The sequence below is a fragment of the Scyliorhinus torazame genome, chromosome 12 (genome assembly GCF_047496885.1).
Source record: "Scyliorhinus torazame isolate Kashiwa2021f chromosome 12, sScyTor2.1, whole genome shotgun sequence".
Taxonomy (NCBI): Eukaryota; Metazoa; Chordata; class Chondrichthyes; order Carcharhiniformes; family Scyliorhinidae; genus Scyliorhinus; species Scyliorhinus torazame.
In genome coordinates, this window is record NC_092718.1 from 86,118,058 (window position 1) to 86,141,620 (window position 23,563).

The 23,563-nt window shown below is 49.7% G+C and overlaps 1 protein-coding gene across 2 annotated transcripts in view; it reads right to left on the reverse strand.

Moving 5' to 3' along the window:
• ethe1 (ETHE1 persulfide dioxygenase) overlaps positions 1–23,563 on the reverse strand; it is a 76,102-nt gene that overhangs the window by 18,738 nt on the left and 33,801 nt on the right. For both annotated transcript variants that reach the window (XM_072468948.1, XM_072468947.1), the window contains exons 3-5: positions 20,082–20,230; positions 12,267–12,396; positions 10,447–10,536 (exon numbers count right to left, since the gene is read on the reverse strand). In XM_072468948.1, the coding sequence (XP_072325049.1) occupies positions 10,447–10,536; positions 12,267–12,396; positions 20,082–20,230 (369 nt within the window). The remainder of the gene's footprint in view (positions 1–10,446; positions 10,537–12,266; positions 12,397–20,081; positions 20,231–23,563) is intronic.

Genomic DNA, 23,563 nt, shown 5'->3' on the forward strand with positions numbered 1-23,563 from the left:
GGTAGCCGATATTCAGGACGCCAAAGCACGTAGTGAGGCAGTGGGGAAGGGAACACTGACAAAGGAGAGTACTTTCAGGCACTGAGATGGGTTGAAGTGTGTATACTTCAACGCAAGAAGCATCAGGAATAAGGTGGGTGAACTTAAGGCATGGATCGGTACTTGGGACTACGATGTGGTGGCCATCACGGAAACTTGGATAGAAGAGGGGCAGAAATGGTTGTTGGAGGTCCCTGGTTATAGATGTTTCAATAAGATTAGGGAGGGTGGTAAAAGAGGTGGGGGGGATGGCATTATTAATTAGAGATAGTATAACAGCTGCAGAAAGGCAGTTCGAGGAGTATCACCCTATTGAGGTAGTATGGGTTGAAGTCAGAAATAGGAAAGGAGCAGTCACCTTGTTAGGAGTTTTCTATAGGCCCCCCAATAGTAACAGAGATATGGAGGAACAGATTGGGAAACAGATTTTGGAAAGGTGCAGAAGTCATCGGGTAGTAGTCATGGGCGACTTTAACTTCCCAAATATTGAGTGGAAACTCTTTAGATCAAATAGTTTGGATGGGGTGGTGTTTGTGCAGTGTGTCCAGGAAGCTTTTCTAACACAGTATGTAGATTGTCCGACCAGAGGAGGGGCAATATTGGATTTAGTACTGGGTAATGAACCAGGGCAAGTGATAGATTTGTTAGTGGGGGAGCATTTTGGAGATAGTGACCACAATTCTGTGACTTTCACTTTAGTAATGGAGAGGGATAGGTACGTGCAACAGGGCAAGGTTTACAATTGGGGGAAGGGTAAATACGATGTTGTCAGACAAGAATTGAAGTGCATAAGTTGGGAACATAGGCTGGCAGGGAAGGACACAAGTGAAATGTGGAACTTGTTCAAGGAACAGGTGCTACGTGTCCTTGATATGTATGTCCCTGTCAGGCAGGGAAGAGATGGTCGAGTGAGGGAACCATGGTTGACAAGAGAGGTTGAATGTCTTGTTAAGAGGAAAAAGGAGACTTATGTAAGGCTGAGGAAACAAGGTTCAGACAGGGCATTGGAGGGATACAAGATAGCCAGGAGGGAACTGAAGAAAGGGAATAGGAGAGCTAAGAGAGGGCATGAACAATCTTTGGCGGGTAGGATCAAGGAAAACCCCAAGGCCTTTTACACATATGTGAGAAATATGAGAATGACTAGAGCGAGGGTAGGTCCGATCAAGGACAGTAGCGGGAGATTGTGTATTGAGTCTGAAGAGATAGGAGAGGTCTTGAACGAGTACTTTTCTTCTGTATTTACAAATGAGAGGGGCGATATTGTTGGAGAGGACAGTGTGAAACAGATTGGTAAGCTCGAGGAAATACTTGTTAGGAAGGAAGATGTGTTGGGCATTTTGAAAAATTTGAGGATAGACAAGTCCCCCGGGCCTGACGGCATATATCCAAGGATTCTATGGGAAGCAAGAGATGAAATTGCAGAGCCGTTGGCAATGATCTTTTCGTCCTCACTGTCAACAGGGGTGGTACCAGGGGATTGGAGTGTGGCGAATGTCGTGCCCCTGTTCAAAAAAGGGACGAGGGATAACCCTGGGAATTACAGGCCAGTTAGTCTTACTTCGGTGGTAGGCAAAGTAATGGAAAGGGTACTGAAGGATAGGATTTCTGAGCATCTGGAAAGACACTGCTTGATTAGGGATAGTCAGCACGGATTTGTGAGGGGTAGGTCTTGCCTTACAAGTCTTATTGAATTCTTTGAGGAGGTGACCAAGCATGTGGATGAAGGTAAAGCAGTGGATGTAGTGTACATGGATTTTAGTAAGGCATTTGATAAGGTTCCCCATGGTAGGCTTATGCAGAAAGTAAGGAGGCATGGGATAGTGGGAAATTTGGCCAGTTGGATAACGAACTGGCTAACCGATAGAAGTCAGAGAGTGGTGGTGGATGGTAAATATTCAGCCTGGATCCCAGTTACCAGTGGCGTACCGCAGGGATCAGTTCTGGGTCCTCTGCTGTTTGTGATTTTCATTAATGACTTGGATGAGGGAGTTGAAGGGTGAGTCAGTAAATTTTCAGACGATACGAAGATTGGTGGAGTTGTGGATAGTGAGGAGGGCTGTTGTCGGCTGCAAAGAGACATAGATAGGATGCAGAGCTGGGCTGAGAAGTGGCAGATGGAGTTTAACCCTGAAAAGTGTGAGGTTGTCCATTTTGGAAGGACAAATATGATTGCGGAATACAGGGTTAATGGTAGAGTTCTTGGCAATGTGGAGGAGCAGAGAGATCTTGGGGTCTATGTTCATACATCTTTGAAAGTTGCCACTCAAGTGGATAGAGCTGTGAAGAAGGCCTATGGTGTGCTCGCGTTCATTAACAGAGGGATTGAATTTAAGAGCCGTGAGGTGATGATGCAGCTGTACAAAACTTTGGTAAGGCCACATTTGGAGTACTGTGTACAGTTCTGGTCGCCTCATTTTAGGAAGGATGTGGAAGCTTTGGAAAAGGTGCAAAGAAGATTTACCAGGATGTTGCCTGGAATGGAGAGTAGGTCTTACGAGGAAAGGTTGAGGGTGCTAGGCCTTTTCTCATTAGAACGGAGAAGGATGAGGGGCGACTTGATAGAGGGTTATAAGATGATCAGGGGAATAGATAGAGTAGACAGTCAGAGACTTTTTCCCCGGGTGGAACAAACCATTACAAGGGGACATAAATTTAAGGTGAAAGGTGGAAGATATAGGAGGGATATCAGAGGTAGGTTCTTTACCCAGAGAGTAGTGGGGGCATGGAATGCACTGCCTGTGGAAGTAGTTGAGTCGGAAACATTAGGGACCTTCAAGCAGCTATTGGATAGGTACATGGATTACGGTAAAATGATATAGTGTAGATTTATTTGTTCTTAAGGGCAGCACGGTAGCATTGTTGATAGCACAATGCTTCACAGCTCCAGGGTCCCAGGTTCGATTCCGGCTTGGGTCACTGTCTGTGCGGAGTCTGCACGTCCTCCCCGTGTCTGCGTGGGTTTCCTCCGGGTGCTCCGGTTTCCTCCCACAGTCCAAAGATGTGCAGGTTAGGTGAATTGGCCAATGATAAATTGCCCTTAATGTCCAAAATTGCCCATGGTGTTGGGTGGAGGTGTTGAGTTTGGGTAGGGTGCTCTTTCCAGGAGCCGGTGCAGACTCAAAGGGCCGAATGGCCTCCTTCTGCACTGTAAATTCAATGATAATCTATGATTAATCTAGGACAAAAGTTCGGCACAACATCGTGGGCCGAAGGGCCTGTTCTGTGCTGTATTTTCTATGTTCTATGTTTGGAATAAAATACATGCAAATTGAGGGATTAAAGCACGACTTTAAACCTATTGGTTGAAAATGTTATAAATATTACTGCTTCGCTGGATTCAGGCAGAACGTTGCAGTGAATCTCACTGTGTTGTTCTCCTTGGGCACAAGCCAATAAAGTTTGATGGTACTCGCCATGCATACCTATTAATTTCCACAGCTTCTTGAAGGTTCCACCAAGATGACGAACCCCCAGAGTGGCGGACACAGACAATTAGCATAGTGCCTCGCTAGTCAACACGGAGACCACAGCTGCCTGATTTTGGCATTACAAGGTTTTGACGGAAGAAGCGTCTTAAGCCTCTTGTTATGGGCCAGGGTTCAGAGAACCCCAAAGTGTATCATGGAGTTCACCTGACCCACAACTTTTTTTTTTTAAACGAACAATTTTTAATGAGGTATTTTTGGCATAACAAACAACCACAGTACAAAAACAATAGAGTACAAGGAACAGTAACCAAAAAGCAATGGCCGACATCTATCCCCCGAAGGCCCGCCTATTTAACCCCCTACTCTATACTACCCTAACCACCCCCCCCACTCCCTCCCCACTGACGATTAATTCTCCGCAAAGAAGTCAATGAATGGTTGCCACCTCCGGGCGAACCCTGACACAGAACCTCTCAAGGCGAACTTGATCTTTTCGAGGCCAAGAAAGCTCGCCATGTCGGTTAACCAGGCCTCTGACATCGGAGGCCTAGACTCCCTCCAAGCCAGTAATATCTGTCGCCGGGCTACTAAGGAGGCAAAGGCCAGAACTTCTGCCCCTCCTTCTGAACACCCGGGTCTTACAATACCCCAAAGATCGCTACCCCTGGACTCATTTCCACCCTTGTCTTCAATACCCTGGACATGACATCCGCGAACCCTTGCCAATATCCCCCAATTTTTGGGCATGCCCAGAACATGTGGACATGGTTTGCTAGTCCACTTGTCTTCCACCTAAAAAATCTACTCCTCCGGGCCGCTGTCATGTGTGCCCGGTGCACCACCTTAAATTAGATCAAGCTGAGCCTTGCGCATGTCGCGGTCTCGTTGACCCTGCTCAGCGCCTCCGCCCATAAGCTGTCCTCCAGCTCTCCCCTAAGTTCCACCTCCCACTTACGCTTCAGCTCTTCTATATGCGTCTCCTCCGCCCCCATTAATTCTTTGTAGATGTCCGAGACGCTCCCCTCCCCCACCCATCCCCTAGACACTACCCTATCTTGAATCCCTCTTCGTGGCAGGAGTGGGAAGGATGATACCTGCCTGCGCAGAAAGTCCCGCACCTGAAGACATCTAAAATCATTCCCTACTGCCAGCCCAAACTTCTCCTCCAGCGCCCTCAAGCTGGGGAAGCTCCCTTCCAGAAACAGATCCCCCATCTTGTCAATTCTTGCCCTTTGCCATACCCGAGAGCCCCCATCTAGGCTCCCAGGAGCAAACCGATGGTTGTCACATATTGGGGACCAAATCGATGCTCCCACTGCACCAACGTACCTCCTCCACTGACCCCAGATCCAGGGCCGCCACCACTGTGGTAGTCACCACTGATATATATATTAGGTGATTTGTGGTAAGGCCCTGTACTATAATTACAGGGCTAGTTCCCTGCCTGCTGGCTCCGCACAGTAGGCGGAGTATAAATATGTGTGCTCCCCATACAGCAGCCATTTCGCCAGCTGCTGTAGAAGGCTACACATCTTAGTGTAATAAAGCCTCAGTTGCATTCAACTCTCATGTTTGTGCAATTGATCGTGCATCAATTTATCACACTAAAGGTTTCAGAAGATGGACCTCCACATCAAGCCGGATCGTCTGCAGCTGGATCCACAATCAGGCAACGCCAAAAAGGACTTTGAACATTGGCTAGCCTGTTTCGAAGCTTACATCAGGTCTGCACCAATTCCGGAAGCTCAGAAGATTCAGATCCTCTACACCCGGCTTTCCGCTTATCCAGGACGCGCCGAACTACGATGAAGCCATGGCGCTACTGAAAGAAAACTACGCTCAGCGGACTAACACGCTTTACGCCAGACACATCCTCTCCACGCGCAGTCAACTCCCTGGTGAGTCAGTAGAAGACTTCTGCCGTGCTCTAATTCCCCTAGTCAACTTGTGTAACCGGCCCCAGTCGCGCGGCACTTGTATCCCCCAGATATCTAAAATTGTCTCCCACTAACCTGAACGGTAACTCCCCCAGCTGGCCCACCTGACCTCTTGCCTGGACTACGAACATTTCACTATTCATCACATTCAATTTGTATCCCGAAAACTGGCCGAATTCCCCCAGAATCGCCATAATCTCCCTCATCCCTGCCCCTGGATCTGCTACATATAGGAGTAAATCATCCGCATACAGCGATACCCTATGCTCCATCCCCCCCACCGGCCCCAAACCAGCCCTTTCCAGCCCCTAGAACCTCCCAGAGCAATTGCCCGGTTCTATGGCTAACGCAAACAGCAGTGGGGTGAGGGGACATCCCCATCTTGTCCCCCGGTGCAGCTTAAAAAAGTCCGAGGTTGTCTTATTCGTCCTTACACAGACTTCCGGGGCCTGGTACAACAGCCTGACCCAGTCAATAAAGCCCCTACTAAACCCAAACCGTCCCAGCACCTCCCATAGATAGTCCCACTCTACCCGATCAAACGCCTTCTCCGCGTCCATGGCCACAACTACCTCAACTTCCCTTCTCTCCAGGGGCCTCATAATCACATTAAGCAGCCTTCTTATATTGGCTACCAACTGCCTACCCTTGACAAATCCGGTTTGGTCCTCCATAATCATCTCCGGCACACAATCTTCAATCCTGGAGGCCAACACCTTGGCCAGCAACTTAGCGTCCACATTAAGCAACAAGATCAGCCTATAGGACCCACATCGCTCCGGGTCTTGTCCCGCTTCAACATTAACGAGATGGTGGCCTGTGACATCGTCTGGGGCAGCACCCCTCTATCCCTTGCCTCGTTAAAAACCTTAACCAGCAACGGGCCTAATATCCCCGAAAGATTCTTGTAAAATTCCACCGGGACCCGCCTGGCCCCAGAGCTTTACCCGATTGCATCGCCTTCAAGCCCTCATATATTTCTTCGGCCCTAATCGGAGCCCCCAACTCGCCCACCAGCTCCCTACCCACCCTTGGGAAAGTCAACCCGTCCAGAACGCATTTAATCTCCTCGGGCCCCGTGGGGAGTTCCAAGCGATAGAATCCGCTATAAAAGTCCCTAAACGCCCTGTTTAGCTCAGCTGAGTCCCCGACCAGGTTCCCATCTCCGTTGACCACCTTATCAATTCCCCTGGCCGCCTCCCTCTTCCTCAACTGCTGTGCCAACATTCTGCTGGCGTTCTCTCACATTCATACAGCGTCCCCCTCGCCTTTCTAAGCTGCTCCACTGCCTTGCCCATGGAGAGTACCCCAAAACTCAGCCTGCAGCCTCCGGCGCTCCCTTAACAGTTCCGCCCCTGGAGTCACCGCATACCTCCTGTCTACCCGTAGGATCTCCTTGATCAGTAGGTCCATCTCTGCCCTATCCGTATGAGCTCGGACTGAAATCAACTCCCCTCTCACCACTGCTTTCAGCGCCTCCCAGACCACCACTGCTGAGACTTCCCCTGTGTCTTTGACCTGCAGGTAGTCCTGCATGCACTTCCGTACTCTCTTGCACACCGCCTCGTCCGCCAACAAGCCCACGTCCAATCGCCACTGCGGGCGCTGGAAGCTCTCTTCACTGGCCTGCAGTTCCACCCAGTGTGGAGCATGGTCCGAGATAGTGATGGCCGAGGACCCCATGTCCACCACCCCCGCCAGCAGATCCCGACTCAAAATGAAAAAAATCGATCCGGGAATACACTTTATGTCCATGCGAGTAGAAAGAAAACTCCCTAGCCGTCGGCTGCCTAAACCTCCATGGGTCAATCCCCCTCATCTGCTCCATGAACCCTAACAACTCCTTTGCCATCGCTGGCACCTTCCCCATTTTTGAGCACGACCGGTCCAGGCCGGGGTCGATGACCGTATTAAAATCCCCTCCCAGCACCATCGTGTGCGAGTCCAGATCTGGTATCTTCCCCAGCACCCTCTTGATGAATTCAACATCGTCCCAGTTTGGCGCATCGACATTAACCAATACCACCTTTCTCCCCTCCAGCTTACCGCTCACCATAACATAACGGCCCCCCCCCCCATCCGAAACTATACTGCCCACCTGGAATTGCACCCGCTTATTAATTAAGATCACCACGCCTCTCGTCTTGGTATCCAGCCCCGACTGGAAGACCTGACTGACCCAGCCCTTCCTTCACCTAACTTGATCCGCCACTCTCAGGTGTATCTCCTGCAACATCACCACATCCGTCTTCAGAGCCCTCAGGTGCGCGAACACACGAGCCCTCTTGACCGGCCCATTCAGCCCTCTAACGTTCCAGGTGATCAGCCTGGTTGGGGGGCACCGTGCCCCTCCATCCCCGCTGATCAGTCATCCCCCTTTCTGGGCCCGCCTCCTGCCCATGCGCCACGCCGCCATCTGCTCGCCTCCAGGTAGCCCTCACCCCCGACCTCCTCTCCGTCCCCGAACCCAGGTCCCTCCCTCATCAGCAGAGTAACTCCCCCCCTCGCCCCCCTAGCAACATCACTCTATAACCCAACCCCTGCCCTGTATTGAACCAATACACACTCCCCTACTTCCGTGGACTAGCTCACCCAGCTAACCTGGTGACCCACATCTACGGCGCCACAAAGTCTCCCACCTATTGTTCCCTTCTCCCCTCCCCCCCGCCCATCGAAACCGCTTCCCGCATCAAACCAAAACCGAACAATCTCCTAATTACCATAGGAGACGGCCCAAGAGAGACAGAAACCCCCACAAGAAAACCCCTCAATAAATACAATTTAAAGTAATACAAAATAAAAAAAGTCCCCACCAACCATCCCCATCAAAACACCGAAAAACCCAACAAAAAACAAATCTCTTTTACTCCCCCATCTTACCCAGAACTTCAAAGACAACAAAAAGGCAACAATCAAGCCATATATACATCGTTAAAAAAAAAAGAGAACGATACCGCCACTTAAGTCCAAAAAGTTCTCAGTTCTGCGCCAGCCCCTTCTTCTTGGCGAAATCCATCGCCTCTTCGGGCGACTCGAAGTAATGGTGCTGGTCCTCATGAGTGACCCAGAGGCGCGCCGGCCAGAGGAGCCCGAACTTCACTTTCTTCTTAAACAGGATCCCCTTCACCTGCCTGAAGCCTGCCCTCCTTCTGGCCACCTCCACGCTCAGGTCCTGATAGACACGCAGTATACTATTGTCCCACTTGCAGCTCCTGTACGTTTGGCCCACTGAAAAACACACTCTTTATCAAAAAACCGTGGAACTGCACCACCATCGCCCATCGGGGGTCCCCCGGCCGTGGCTTCCTCGCCATCGCCCTGTACGCCCTGTCCACCTCCAACGGTCGGGGAAAAGCCCCCTCCCCCAGAAGCTTCTGGAACATACTCGCCACAAACACGCCAGCATCAACCCCCTCAGGGAGACCGACAATTCTTAAGTCCTGCCGGCGTGCTCTATTCTCCAGATCTTCCACCGTCTCCAGCATCCTCTTTTGCTGATCCTCCAGCATCCCCACCTCCAGCTCCACCACCGTTTGGTGCTCCTCCTGGTCCGCCGGCGCTTTCTACAACTTCTGGATTGTCCGATCCTGGGCATCCACCCTGCGCTCCAGCCGATCGACCAACTCCTTTATCGGGTCAAGACAATCTCGTTTCTGTCTGGCGAAGCCCTCTTGGATAACCTGCATCAGCTCCTCCATCGATGGCTGGGACGTTGCAGCAGGGGTCCGAACCTCGGCCATGTTAGGTTCAGCAGCCACTTCTACCCAGCCCTTGCTTATCTTTCTATTTCTTCCCTTACGATCCCTTGGGGTTCTCCGTTCCATGCACCACTGTGCGGATCCAGTGCTTAAATGCCCGCACTTTCAAAATCAGAACTCAAAGCAACGAAAAAGCCGGGGGGAAAAGGTCCAAAAGCCCGGCCAGAGTGGGAGCCACCAAGTATGCAACTTACTCCCTCATAGTCGCCACCGGAAGTCCGACCCACAACTTTTAATGGATTGTGGTATGGGGAGCACACGGCCCACTGTACAGGTATGGTGCAGCAGAAATGGAAAAGTATTTTTAGAAAGCAAAACAATGTTTATTCTATGAACTCAAGTTAACCTTTTTAAAACATACAGTAAACATCTTAGCAACTATTAATTCAAATACAACCCCCAAAGAATAAAACACTAATTAATCCTTTAAGCTTTCCTTGTAACATCCATAAGCCTTAAAACATAACCTTTAACAGAAGCACATCAGGTTAAAGTCACTACTGATAGCAGTTATTAGTTTTAAAACACCAAAGGATCGATTTACAGTCTTTAGATTACAGAGAGACTCATACACCTTCTGGCTGTGACTGCAGCTATCCAACTCTGAAAACAAAACTAAAACACACCCTGCAGCAAACAGCCTAAAACGAAAGTAAAAAGCTGACAGTCAGCGCAGCTCCACCCACACTCTGACATCACTGCAGTAATTAACACCCATTTCTTAAAGGTACACACTGCAGATATTTATATACACACCCATTTATAAACACCCATTTCTGAAAGGTACATTTCTTAAACACCCATTTCTTAAAGGTACTCACACATGGCACTATGCTGTCCCTGAAGTGTAGGTACACCCCATGTGCTGATAGTTTTGCACGTTATGAAAGTGAAATCTTGTCCTGTTGGTTTTTCACTCGTTTGGTAAATGCGGTGATTTTGGCTTGTCAATCGCTGCGGGGATTGGCACAACACTTATCCCTGACATCCCTTCCCTGCTCCCCCACCCCCTCCCTTCCCCCCCCTCCCCTCACCCCCACACAATGCAAAGCAATTAGGTGTCCTTTCTACCTTCAATTTCACATCTTGTCTCTGGCGCTTGTAGATGTGGAGGTTGGTAAATTTAAAATTTTGCACAGCCCAAAGAGTTATTATAACACCACCTCTCTGTCACCCACTTCCAACCAACCCCCCCGTGCCAACAGTGCCGCAGAATTGGCTCTGCTTCCTGCATTTAATCGATCGTTTTCTCTGGTAATGTGGAGAATCTCATTCACCGACCTGTATAATCATGAGCTGGGTAGAGTAAGCAATCGGCGGGGAGCGTGAAGATTTTTCCATACACGGAATTGTACAGGGTTTTCGGACAACCTGGAATGAGATTCCGAGAGGGAAGCAGAATGAGTCGCGACAGGGACGAGGGAAACAGCATTTCCGTGCACAGCACGATCCCACACAGCAATTATGATAATGACGCAGATTTGTTGTTTTCTTTTTTGAAGTAATGTTAGCTGAGGGATATAGATTGGTCCCAGGACACGTGCGGGGAACTATTCCCTCAACCACATTCCCCCCCCCCCCCCACCCCTCCCCTCCCCACCGATCTCCCCTCCCGCTCCAGAGTCAAACGGTTGTGGATTTGAGTCAACACTCCAGAAACATGAAAGCAACAACCAAGGCAGACAGGCCAAATGCAGTACTGAGGGAGAGATGCACTGTCAGAGTGTCAGTACTGAGGGAGTGCTGCACTGTCAGAGGATCAGTACTGAGGGAGTGCTGCATTGTCAGAGGGTCAGTACTGTGAGAGTGCTGCACTGTCAGAGGGTCAGTACTGAGGGAGTGCTGCACTGTCAGAGGGTCAGTACTGAGGGAGTGCTGCACTGTCAGAGGGTCAGTACTGAGGGAGTGCTGCACTGTCAGAGGGTCAGTACTGAGGGAGTGCTGCACTGACAGAGGGTCAGTACTGTGGGAGTGCTGCACTGTCAGAGGGTCAGTACTGTGGGAGTGCTGCACTGTCAGAGGGTCAGTACTGAGGGAGTGCTGCACTGACAGAGGGTCAGTACTGTGGGAGTGCTGCACTGTCAGAGGGTCAGTACTGTGGGAGTGCTGCACTGTCAGAGGGCAAGTACTGTGGGAGTGCTGCACTGTCAGAGGGTCAGTACTGTGGGAGTGCTGCACTGTCAGAGGGTCAATACTGAGGGAGTGCTGCACTGTCAGAGGGTCAGTACTGTGGGAGTGCTGCACTGTCAGAGGGTCAGTACTGAGGGAGTGCTGCACTGTCAGAGGGTCAGTACTGAGGGAGTGCTGCACTGTCAGAGAGTCAGTACTGAGGGAGTGCTGCACTGACAGAGGGTCAGTACTGTGGGAGTGCTGCGCTGTCAGAGAGTCAGTACCGAGGGAGAGATGCACTGTCAGAGGGTCAGTACTGAGGGAGTGCTGCACTGTCAGAGGGTCAGTACTGAGGGAGTGCTGCACTGTCAGAGGGTCAGTAGTGAGGGAGTGCTGCACTGTCAGAGGGTCAGTACTGAGGGAGAGCTGGACTGTTGGCGGTTCGGTGCAGAGGAAGCGCTGCACTGTCAGTGGATCAAGACTGAAAGTCTGAGTTCTCATAATGAATATATTTACACGTGTCCATGTGGAAACAGGTATTGAGGCAAGAACAATCTCCCAGAGTCTTGACTGTGTGATTATTGATAATTCGCCTGAAGTGCAGCGTTCTGTTTCTTTGATCAGACATCGAACCGAGGCCCCGTCGGGTGGGTGTAAATGATCAACATCCCGAAGGGGGATGGACTTTATACAAGTCTTTAGAATTATGAAAGGTTTTCGATCGGTTAGATGTAGAGATGTTTCCAATCTTGGCTGGTGGGTGGGGGCAAGATGGTGGGGGTGGGGGGTGGGAGAGTGGGGGGGGGGGGGGGGGGGGGTCGGAGCGAAGGAGGGACCAGAACTGACAAGGGATCATCAGGATAACATAATCACCAATAAATCCAGCAGGGGGGGTTTCAGGCGAAACATCTTCATGCAGAGAGTGGGGAGAATGTGGAAGGTGTCTACCTGAGAAGGTTGAAAGCTGGGAACTGAGGGACGGAAATATTTACCTTGTTGAAAGTCCGTGCGCCCACAGCCTCGAATGAGGAGAGCATCTCCTGTGAAGGCCATGGATCTGTCATTGAGGACATAGGTTAGACATCCATCTGTGTGGCCAGGAGTAGAACGAGCCTCCAGATACTAATCGGGGTGAGAGAAAAAAAACAAGAGGTACAAAGGCACCTGTGTCGGGCACTGCAGGAGAAATCATTCCCAATCCCCTCCTTCAACAAGCACAGAATGCCAACTTTCCTGCTCCCCAGTACACACTTACAGTTCCCATGACGATTAAAGCAAATAGTCCAAATGCTGAAAATCTACATAGTTTGTCCCAGTCCTTCCCGCCTCTCCCATAGGGCTATCTGTCACTTGTTCACACAGCGATGACCTTTGCTCTGCCATTAACCATTCTGTATCTCACCCTTATGCCACTATTGGCACCTTCTTTAGTCCTTACTGTTGTGTTATGTACTCTGGGATAACACAGGCTGCAACTCGATGCAGCTTTGACCAAAAGATACTCCAGACTTTGAAGTAAGTTCAATGTGATTTATTGAACCATTAGCACAGTTCTCTATGAGTTCGACTCTCCTGCTAATCTTACTATAGTAACTCAGTCTAACTAGCCAGTCTGCTCTAAGCCACATGGTGGGTGTATTGCTTCTGATCTGCCCCTGTCCTACTCTCTAAGTGTCACCTGTGGAAAGAGGCAGAGCATGTGTGCCCTGTCCTTATGTATAATGCCCCCTTGTGGTAGTGTCACCTCTGGGTGTCTTGACTGCCATTGGTCGTGTCCTATTCTATGTGTTAATTAGCTGTATGTCTGCATGTCATGATGTCTCTGGTGCTCCTTCTAGTGTTTACTTAGCCATAGTGTATTTACATTAACCCCTTGTGCATTTACAGTGATGCATATCACCACATCCCCCCTTTTTTCATGACAATACAAGATCAAAGAGTAGTTCTGATGAAATTGAGGATTATACAATACCAAATAATAGTTATGAGTCCAAAGTTCATGAATTAACACGGTCGAGTGGCTTTCTTGTGCTGTTATGGAAGTGTCGATGTTGATGTTGTCATTCCCTTGTGAACGCCGTCAGTGTCCTGGTGTTTACGTAACCAAGAAGTCAGCAGGAGGTGTTCAAATGGTCAAATCACTTCATTGTCTAAGGTGGACTCTTTTTTTTATGCTTCTGGTAGCAATTCTTGATGACATCTTTCCTAAAAGCTGGTTTGCTTGTCCGTCGTGTAGCAAACATGAATTGGTAAGATGCGTTGACATGCCATGGTATGTTTGCACTCTCGCCATTGTTCTGAGCTGAGCAGTAACAGTGTCCTTCATGGGCAGAGTTGTACCATGTCGTACCAGTTGTTGTTCCATTGTTGTTGTCATTGTTGTTATTGACGTGCTTGTTGTTGTGTTTGTTGTGCTCAATGACCACACCGAGTGGAGAATGCGAGCCCTTCACAAAGCTAGTGTCAGTGTCCTTTGTGGCATCTGCTGTTTCATTGAGCATTTCGTCTTTGATACCTCGGTGCTCCCCGTCTGGAGTCATGTCCGGTTCACTTGAATCATCTTTGGCTTGTTGATGCTCCACGTCTGGAGCCCTTTCTGGTTCACCTAAATCAGCTTTGGTTTCTTGACACTCCCCGTCTGGAGTCATTTCAGGTTCTTGTGGAGAAGCTCGAGTAGATGAGGTTTGAATTAATGTGGTGTTACTGGAGTCACTGGTAGCCTCACTTTGATTGCCGAGTGCCTTGGAACATACTAGCTGAGATCTGTCAGTCTCGCTGAGATGTCGCACATCTTGTATGGGCATTGTGAAGTCTTTGTCACTTGTCGCACAGACAGTGGGTAGACCTTCAGTGTCTTCTTGTCGGTTAGATGAGCTGGGTAGACTGTCAGAGTCTTCTTCTGGTGGCTCAAATAATCTGGGTACACTGTCATGGTCTTTTTGTTATTCACGTGAGCGTGGTCGACTGTCAAAGTCGCCTTGCTGTGCACTTGAGTGTGGCAGACTTGCATCGTCTGCTGCTGGTTGGTCAGATAAGGTTGCTAGACCTTCATGGTCTTGTTCATGCAAGGACTGCGCTCTGGAGTCTTGCGTTGCTTCCATCGTGGAGTCTGTCAACGAGCTCGCTGTGGAGGCTTGTATCGCTCTCTCTGTGGAGTCTGGCATCGTTCCCTGTGTGGAGTCATGCAGCGGTCTCGCTGTGGAGTCGATCTGTGCACACTCGACGGAGTCGTGCAATGGTCTCGCTGTGTAGTCTTTCTTTGTTCTCTGTGAGGAGACATGCAGTGGTCTCGCTGTGGAGTCGATCTGTGCGCTCTCAACGGAGCCGTGCAGTGGTCTCGCTGTGGAGTCGATCTGTGCACACTCGACGGAGTCGTGCAATGGTCTCGCTGTGTAGTCTTTCTTTGTTCTCTGTGAGGAGACATGCAGTGGTCTCGCTGTGGAGTCTGCCATCGCTTTCTGTGCGGAGTCGGGGACTTTTCGTGGTGCGTGGACCACTCTCTGTCTCTTGGCGTCAGGCCGCAGCAGAATCCTGTACTCAGAGAACATAGAACATTACAGCGCAGTACAGGCCTTTCGGCCCTCAATGTTGCGCCAACCTGTGAAACCACTCTAAAGCCCATCTACACTATTCCCTTATCGTCCATATGTCTATCCAATGACCATTTGAATACCCTTAGTATTGGCGAGTCCACTACTGTTGCAGGCAGGGCATTCCATGCCCTTACTACTCTCTGAGTAAAGAACCTACCTCTGACATCTGTCTTATATCAATCTCCCCTCAACTTAAAGCTATGTCCCCTCGTGCTAGACATCACCATCCGAGGAAGAAGGCTCTCACTGTCCGCCCTATCCAATCCTCTGATCATCTTGTATGCCTCAATTAAGTTACCTCTTAACCTTCTTCTCTCTAACAAAAACAGCCTCAAGTCCCTCAGCCTTTCCTCATAAGATCTTCCCTCCATACCAGGCAACATTCTGGTAAATCTCCTCTGCACCCTTTCCAATGCTTCCACATCCTTCCTATAATGCGGCGACCAGAATTGCACGCAATACTCCAAATGCGGCCGCACCAGAGTTTTGTACAGCTCCAACATGACCTCATGGCTCCGAAACTCAATCCCTCCACCAATAAAAGTTAATACACCGTACGCCTTCTTAACAACCCTCTCAACCTGGGTGGCAACTTTCAGGGATCTATGTACATGGACACCGAGATCTCTCTGCTCATCCACACTGCCAAGAATCTTACCATTAGCCCAGTACTCGGTCTTCCTGTTATTCCTTCCAAAACGAATCACCTCACACTTTTCTGCATTAGACTCCATTTGCCACCTCTCAGCCCAGCGCTGCAGCTTATCTATGTCCCTCTGTAACTTGTAACATCCTTCCGCACTGTCCACAACTCCACCGACTTTAGTGTCATCTGCAAATTTACTCACCCATCCTTCTACGCCCTCCTCCAGGTCATTTATAAAAACAGCAGTGGCCCCAAAACAGATCCTGGTGGTACACCACTAGTAAATGGACTCCAGTCTGAACATTGCCCATCAACCACCACCCTTTGTCTTCTTCCAGCTAGCCAATTTCTGATCCAAACTGCTAAATCACCCTGAATCCCATGCCTCCGTACTTTCTGCAGTAGCCTACCGTGGGGGACCTTATCAAACGCTTTACTGAAATCCATATACACCACATCAACTGCTTTACCCTGATCCACCTGTTTGGTCACCTTCTCAAAGAACTCAATAAGGTTTGTGAGGCACGACCTACCCTTCACAAAACCGTGTTGACTATCTCTAATCAAATTATTCCTTTCCAGATGATTATACATCCTATCTCTTATAAACCTTTCCAAGATTTTGCCCACAACAGAAGTAAGGCTCACTGGTCTATAGTTACCAGGGTTGTCTCTACTCCCCTTCTTGAACAAGGGGACATAATTTGCTATCCTCCAGTCTTCTGGCACTATTCCTGTAGACAAAGATGACTTAAAGATCAAAGCCAAAGGCTCAGCAATCTCCTCCCTAGCTTCCCAGAGAATCCTAGGATAAATCCCATCCGGCCCAGGGGACTTATCTATTTTCACATTTTCCAGAACTGTTAGCACCTCCTCCTTATGAACCTCAAGCCCTTCCAGTCCAGTAGCCTGAATTTCAGTATTCTCCTCGACAACATTGTCTTTTTCCTGTGTGAATACTGACGAAAAATATTCATTTAGCACCTCTCCTATCTCATCGGACTCCAAGCACAACTTCCCACTACTGTCCTTGACTGGCCCTACTCTTACCCTAGTCATTCGTTTACTCCTGACATATCTATAGAAAGCTTTAGGGTTATCCTTGATCCTACCTGCTCATGTTCCCTCCTGGCTCTTCTTAGCTCTCTCTTTAGGTCCTTCCTAGCTAACTTGTAACTCTCGAGCGCCCTAACAAAACCTTCATGTCTCATCTTTACATAAGCCTACTTCTTCCTCCTGACAAGTGTTTTGACTGCTTTAGTAAACCACGGTTCCCTTGCTCGACCACTTCCTACCTGCCTGACAGGTACATACTTATCAAGGACACGCAGTAGCTGTTCCTTGAACAAGCGCCACATTTCCATTGTGCCCATCCCCTGCAGTTTTCCTCTCCATCCGATGCATCCTAAGTCTTGCCTCATCGCATCATAATTGCCTTTCCCCTAGATATAACTCTTGCCCTGAGGTTTATACCTATCCCTTTCCATCACTAAAGGAAACGTAATCGAATTGTGGTCACTATCACCAAAGTCCTCACCTACCTCCAAACCTAACACCTGTCCTGGTTCATTACCCAGTACCAAATCCAATATGGCCTCGCCTCTCGTTGGCCTATCTGCATACTGTGTCAGGAAACCCTCCTGCACACTTTGGACAAAAACGGACCCATCTAAAGTACTCGAACTATAGCGTTTCCAGTCAATATTTGGGAAGTTAAAGTCCCCCATAACAACTACCCTGTTGCTTTCGCTCCTATCCAGAATCATCTTTGCAATCCTTTCCTCTACATCTCTGGAACTTTTCGGAGGCCTATAGAAAATCCCTAACAGGGTGACCTCTCCTTTCCTGTTTCTAACCTCAGCCCATACTACCTCAGTAGACGAGTCCTCATCAAACGTCCTTTCTGCCACCGTAATACTGTCCTTGACTAAGAATGCCACCCCTCCCCCTCTTTTACCACCTTCCATGGGTCGGGATGTCGTCTATGCTGGGCTGAGGATCCTCAAATCCGAAGAACTCGTCCATGACTGCCGGATGCTTCAATGTACAACACATCTCGTTGCGGTTCGGATTTGGTACTGAGGTCGCCACGTCCAATGATGAAATCATCGTCTGAGTCGTAGTCTTCAAGGGCTAAATCATCTCTTAGGGCGGTGCTAACTGCTTGTTGCAGGGTTCTGCGGAGGTTACTTTCAGCTACTGGTCGAAGTTCAGGCATTGTGCTGTCGTTCCAGGTGAAAGAATTGTGTTTTCTGGCTTTAACGTTTTTTTTCACTATTTGCGGACATTTCTCCTTTAAGTGGGCGTGGTCCAGGGCCTCTGACGTCATGACGCTTGTGATGTAAAGCATAGGAATGGATTGCGCATGCGCAGATCGCTTTTCCTTCACAGCGCTCTTTTCGCGACTGCGCATGCGCGGTTTCTCGCGCATGCGCAAAACACCGTTTTGCCTGTTCGCGTCTTCTCGGGAACTGCGCATGTGCGGCTCCTTGCGCAAGATGGCTGCTAATCAAAATTGCCGTTTGCTTCTGTTGCAAGCCTACCTTTGCCTCGTGGTGAGTATAGGCACCAGTTTACCGATTTCTGTTGTGTTCACCTCGCAGTAGTTTTCAAACTTGTCCAGGACTGTCTGGAAGTCTCTCTTGTCCTGCCCTTTGGAGTATTTGAAGGAGTTGAAGATTTCTGTTGCACTTTCACCTGCAATGGTGAGTAGACGATCTATCTTCTCAGCATCGGCCACACCATCTTGGTCGGATGCTACCATGTAAATCTCAAAACTCTGCTTGAATGCACGGCAGTTGGCACTGAGATTGCCATGGTGCCTGAGCTGCTGAGGAACCAGAATCTCGATCATCTTGCCTGGGTGCTGTTGCTGGTAGTCACGGATCTTGCTGAGTTGAACTATATTGATTCAACAGGCACTACTGGTACCATGTTGTGTTATGTACTCTGGGATAACACAGGCTGCAACCCGATGCAGTTTTGACCAAAAGATACTCCAGACTTTGAAGTAAGTTCAATGTAATCTATTGAACCGTTAGCACAGTTCTCTATGAGTCTGACTCTCCTGCTAATCTTGCTATAGTAACTCAGTCTAACTAACCAGTCTGCTCAAAGCCACGTGGTGGGTGTGATGCTTCTCATCTGCCCCTGTCCTACTCTCTAAGTGTCACCTGTGGAAAGAGACAGAGCATGTGTGCCCTATCCTTATATATGGGTTGTGTAATGCCCCCTTGTGGTCGTGTCACCTCTGGGTATCTTGACTGCCCATTGGTCATGTTCTATTCTATGTGTTCATTAACTGTAGGTCTGCATGTCATGACATCTCTGGTGCTCCCTCTAGTGTTTACTTAATCGTAGTGTATTTACATTAACCCCTTGTGTATTTACAGTGATGCATATCACCACACTTACCACCGCCATGAACACTTCCTTTTCTGGTGCCTCAAATATTTTTGTGCACTTTCTCCTGAGCTCACCCTCTATCCCTGACCCTCTAATTGCTCCACGTGTAGACCGGACAGGGTAAGGATGCTAGGTAATTTCTGCCAGATTCCTCCCATAAATGGCATTAGTGAACCAACTGGGTTTTTAACCCTCTTCCATGGTGGGACTCAAATTCGTTCCCACAGGGAGTGGGGAGAATGTGGGACTCGCTCCCACGGGGAATGGGGAGAATGTGGGACTCACTGCCATGGGGAATGGGGACAATGTGGGACTGGCTGCCACGGGGAGTGGGGACAATGTGGGAAATGCTCCCACAGCGAGTGGGAAGAATGTGGGACTTGCTCCCACAGGGAGTAGGGAGAATGTGGGATTCGCTTCCACAGGGAGTGGGGAGAATGTGGGACTCGCTCCCACAGGGAATGCGAAAAATGTGGGACTTGCACCCACAGGGAGTGAGGAGAATGTTGGACTTGCTCCCATGGGGAATGGGTGAATGTGGGACTCGCTCTAAAGGGAGTGGGGAGAATGTGGGATTCGCTCCCACAGGGAGTAGGGAGAATGTGGGATTCGCTCCCACAGGGAGTAAGGGGATGTGGGATTCGTTCCCACAGGGAATGGGGAGAATGTGGTACTCACTCCCACGGGGAATGGGGAGAATGTGGGACTCGCTCACATGGGGAATGGGAGAAAGTGGGCCTCGCTTACAAAGAGATTGGGGAGAATGTGGGACTCGCACCCACAGGGAGTGGGAAGAATCTGGAACTCGCTCCCATGGGAAATGGGAGAATGTGGGACTCGCTCCCAAAGGTAATGGGGAGAATGTTGGACTCGATCTCAAAGGGAATGGGGAGAATGTGGGACTCGCTCCCGGAGGGGATGGGCAGAATGCGTGACTCGCTCCCACTGGGAGTGGTTGAGGTGAATAGTGTCAATGTATTTCAGGGGGATGCTGGATAAACACATGAGGGAGCGAGGGATAGAAGGAGATGGTGACGGGGTGAGATGAGAGTGTGTTGGGGAGGAGGAGGCTCGTGTGGAGCAGGGTCACCAGCACAGAGTAGAGGGGCCCAATGGCCTCTTTCGGTGGAGGAAATACTCTCCACCTTTTATGATTTACTTACAAACTCGCCAAAGTTGATGGTGTCGCCCTCCTGGATGTAGATATCGGCCAGGGCACCACTGTCCTTTGCTATAACACTCCGACATCCAGTTAGAATCTTCTTCAGGAGGCCGGTGCCAGTCACATGATCTGCGTGGCAGTGTGTATTGGCTGCAGACAGAACAATGAGATCAATCACGTGAATCACTCCCCAATTTCCATGATTGACGAGATGGGCGGTTCGAAGAACGCGTGAATGGTACACAGGTCTTGTGTCCTCTTTTGCACCTTTTTGGCACCTTGAAGTGTTTCAGTCAGATCCATTTTTTTCCAAGTGAATCCACTGTCATAACTTGGGAAATTCAACAGCCGACTGCGCACAGTGAGATCCCACTGACAGGAATATGACAATGACCCAGATCACCTGTTTAAATTTTAGGCCATGTTGGTTGAAGTATAAATATTGGCCCCCAGTACACCGGGGAGAACTCCATTCACTTCACCGCCCCCCATTCTTCTTCCAAATAGTGACTGTGCAATCTTTCTCACCCTACCCAGAGGGAACATGGTGGGGGGCAGTGGCGGGGGAAGTTTGGGCCTCGGATTAACATACACATCCTATCAGGAATAGCAGGGACCCCAATAACCACCCCCTGGGGATCTCCACCACATGCATTCCACTGGCCTGAGAAACATCCCTGAACAACTGCTCCCTGTTTCCCTATCACTCAGTCATTTCTGTACCAATGACCAAGCCAGGACTTGGGTAAGGTAAGTAGGTAGAATGGATCAGGTGGTTGTTGGGTAAGATGGGGGAGGGGGATGGGGAGGGGGTTGGAAGGTGATTCATGCATGGAGAGATGATGGGGTTTGGTTGGGTGGTCAAGGGGTGTTGCGGAGGGTGGAGGGAGATGGCAGGTTGCTGAGGTCGGGGGTGGCTGAAGGATGGAGGCTTAGGAATTGGGGTCGGCAAGGTAGTTTGGGTGTTGCGGGGCCTAGTTGAGGGGATAGGCGAGTGGCAGTTGTTGTCAGGTGATCGGGGACGGCGGGGAGTGGTCGGAGTTCAGAGGGGACGGTGGGAGTGGTCAGAGTTCAGAGGGGATATTGGGAGTGGTCAGAGTTCAGAGGGGACGGTGGGAGTGGTCAGAGGTCAGAGGAGACGGTGGGAGTGGTCAGAGTTCAGAGGGGACGGTGGGAGTGGTCAGAGTTCAGAGGGGATATTGGGAGTGGTCAGAGTTCAGAGGGGACGGTGGGAGTGGTCAGGTGGCAGAGATCATCGGGATTTCCAAAAAGCATTTGACAAGATAACACACAAAAAGCTACTATAGGTGGGAAGGCAAGTGATGAGGATGACACCCACGGAGTCTACAGAAGAAAATAGACAGTTTAGGTGGGTGGGCAACATCTTGGTAGATGGAATAGAACATTGGAAAGTGTGAAGTCTGCAGAAAACTGCAGCTCAGAGGGATTTGGGGGACCTTATGCATAAATCACAAAAAGCTAGCATGCAAATTCAGCAGGTAATTGGGAAGGCAAATTGAATGTTGGCCTTTTCTTCGAAGGAAATGGAGTATAAAAACAGGGAAGTCCTCTAAAACTATACAAGACACTAGTTAGACAACACCTGGAATATTGTGACCAGTTTTGGTCCCCTTATCTAAGGAAATATATATTGGGAGCAGTCCAGAGAAGGTTCACTAGGTTGATCCCGGGTATGGAGGGATTTTCTTATGAGGAGAGGGTTGAGTAGATTTTGAGTTTAGAAGAATGAGAGGCTAACTTAATGAGAAAAAGGATTCTCAGGTGGTTTGACAGGGTAGATGCTGAGAAAAGGTTTCCTCATGTGGGAGAGTCCAGGACCAGAGGGAATAATCTCAGAATAAGGGGGTCACCCATTTCAGACAGAGATGAGAAGGAATTTCTTCTCTCAGAGGGTAGCGAATCTGTGGAATTCTTTACCACAGAGAGCTGTAGAGGCGGAATGTTTTGGGTCAGTGGGTCTATTTGGGTAGTCGCGGGAGGGTGGGGGGGGGTGGGGGGAGTAGTCATATAGTCGGCAGGACTTGGTGGGAGATAGTCATGTCGCCAGGGAAGGGGAGGGTCAACAAGGGCAACATCTTTTCTCGCCCCCTCCCCCCTCACACGTCCACCTTAGGTTGTGGACTGTGCCCAAGGAAAGGTGGCATTATACTGGCAGGGGTGCTTGCGGCCCACAAGCATAAAGCCCCGCTCCCAGCGAGAATCACGGCCGTCGGGAGATGGAGCTGAGAGAAGAGGTTAACGTTGAAAACAACAAGCATGAATGAGTTAATGGTGACAGCATGAAGGATCACAAGTGGGGAATTCCGATCCATCAGGAATTGGCATCCAGGTGCAAGGGTCTTTCCTCTCAGGCCCACTGGCTTCTCGGTATAGTTTCAGGAACTGAGACACTGCCCTGGGCGAATGCCCATAATTCATGCCCGGACACATTCCTCTCCTGAAGGTGCTGACTCGCACTGCGCTCCAGGTCTTATCAACAACCTCCCTCGTCTGAGGAGAATGCGGCACTCGCTCCCACAGGGAGTGGGGAGAATGTGGGACTCGTTCCCACAGGGAGTGGGGAGAATGTGGGACTCGCTCACACAGGGAGTGGGGAGAATGTGGGACTCACTCCCACAGAGATTGGTGAGAATGCGGGACTCTCTCCCACAGGGAATAAGGAGAATGCGGCTCTCGCTCCCACAGGGAGTGGGGAGAATGTGGGACTCGCACCCACAGGGAGTGTTGAGAATGTGGGATTCGCTCCCACAGGGAGTGGAGAGAATGTGGGACTCGCTCCCACAGGGAGTGGAGAGAATGTGGAACTTGCTCCTACAGGGATTGGTGAGAATGTGGGACTCGTTCGCACAGGGAGTGGGGAGAATGTGGAACTTGCTCCTGCAGGGATTGGTGAGAATGTGGGACTCACTCCCAAGGAGAGTGGTGTAACCATCTGGGATGGCCACGTGCCGATTACAAAATGGACACTTGCAAAGAATGCAGGGAAAATTGGACAATACTGAAAAGCAAGCAGGTGCAAGGTCTGTCTGTTGATTAGAGCAGTGACTCTCAGACAGAACCGGTATTGCTGAGCCAGCTACATACTAATGAGCCATCTCAGGGGACAAAAGGGAAGCATTTAGATAAACAATGTTAAGACAGACACCCCGGCGCCAGAGGAGACTCAAACAAAGCAAACCAACGGCCACTTAGGACACGCCCAGCAACCAGGGAACCCACCCCTCTATTGGAGGAAGATCGATAAGAATGATTGGGAAAGGCCCAATTAATTGAGGCAAAGTTCAAGGCCCGCCCAAAAGTGCGCGAAGCCCTTTCAGGTATAAAAAGTATTCCCTGAGAGAGAATCCTTCTTCTTTGGCCTTGGCTCTCAGCGAAGAGAGACCAGCCTAGCAGCTACGCCAGGCCAAGTAAGTTCCAAGTCAATGCACGCTACAAGATAGATGCTACTAGTTGCTATCCTGT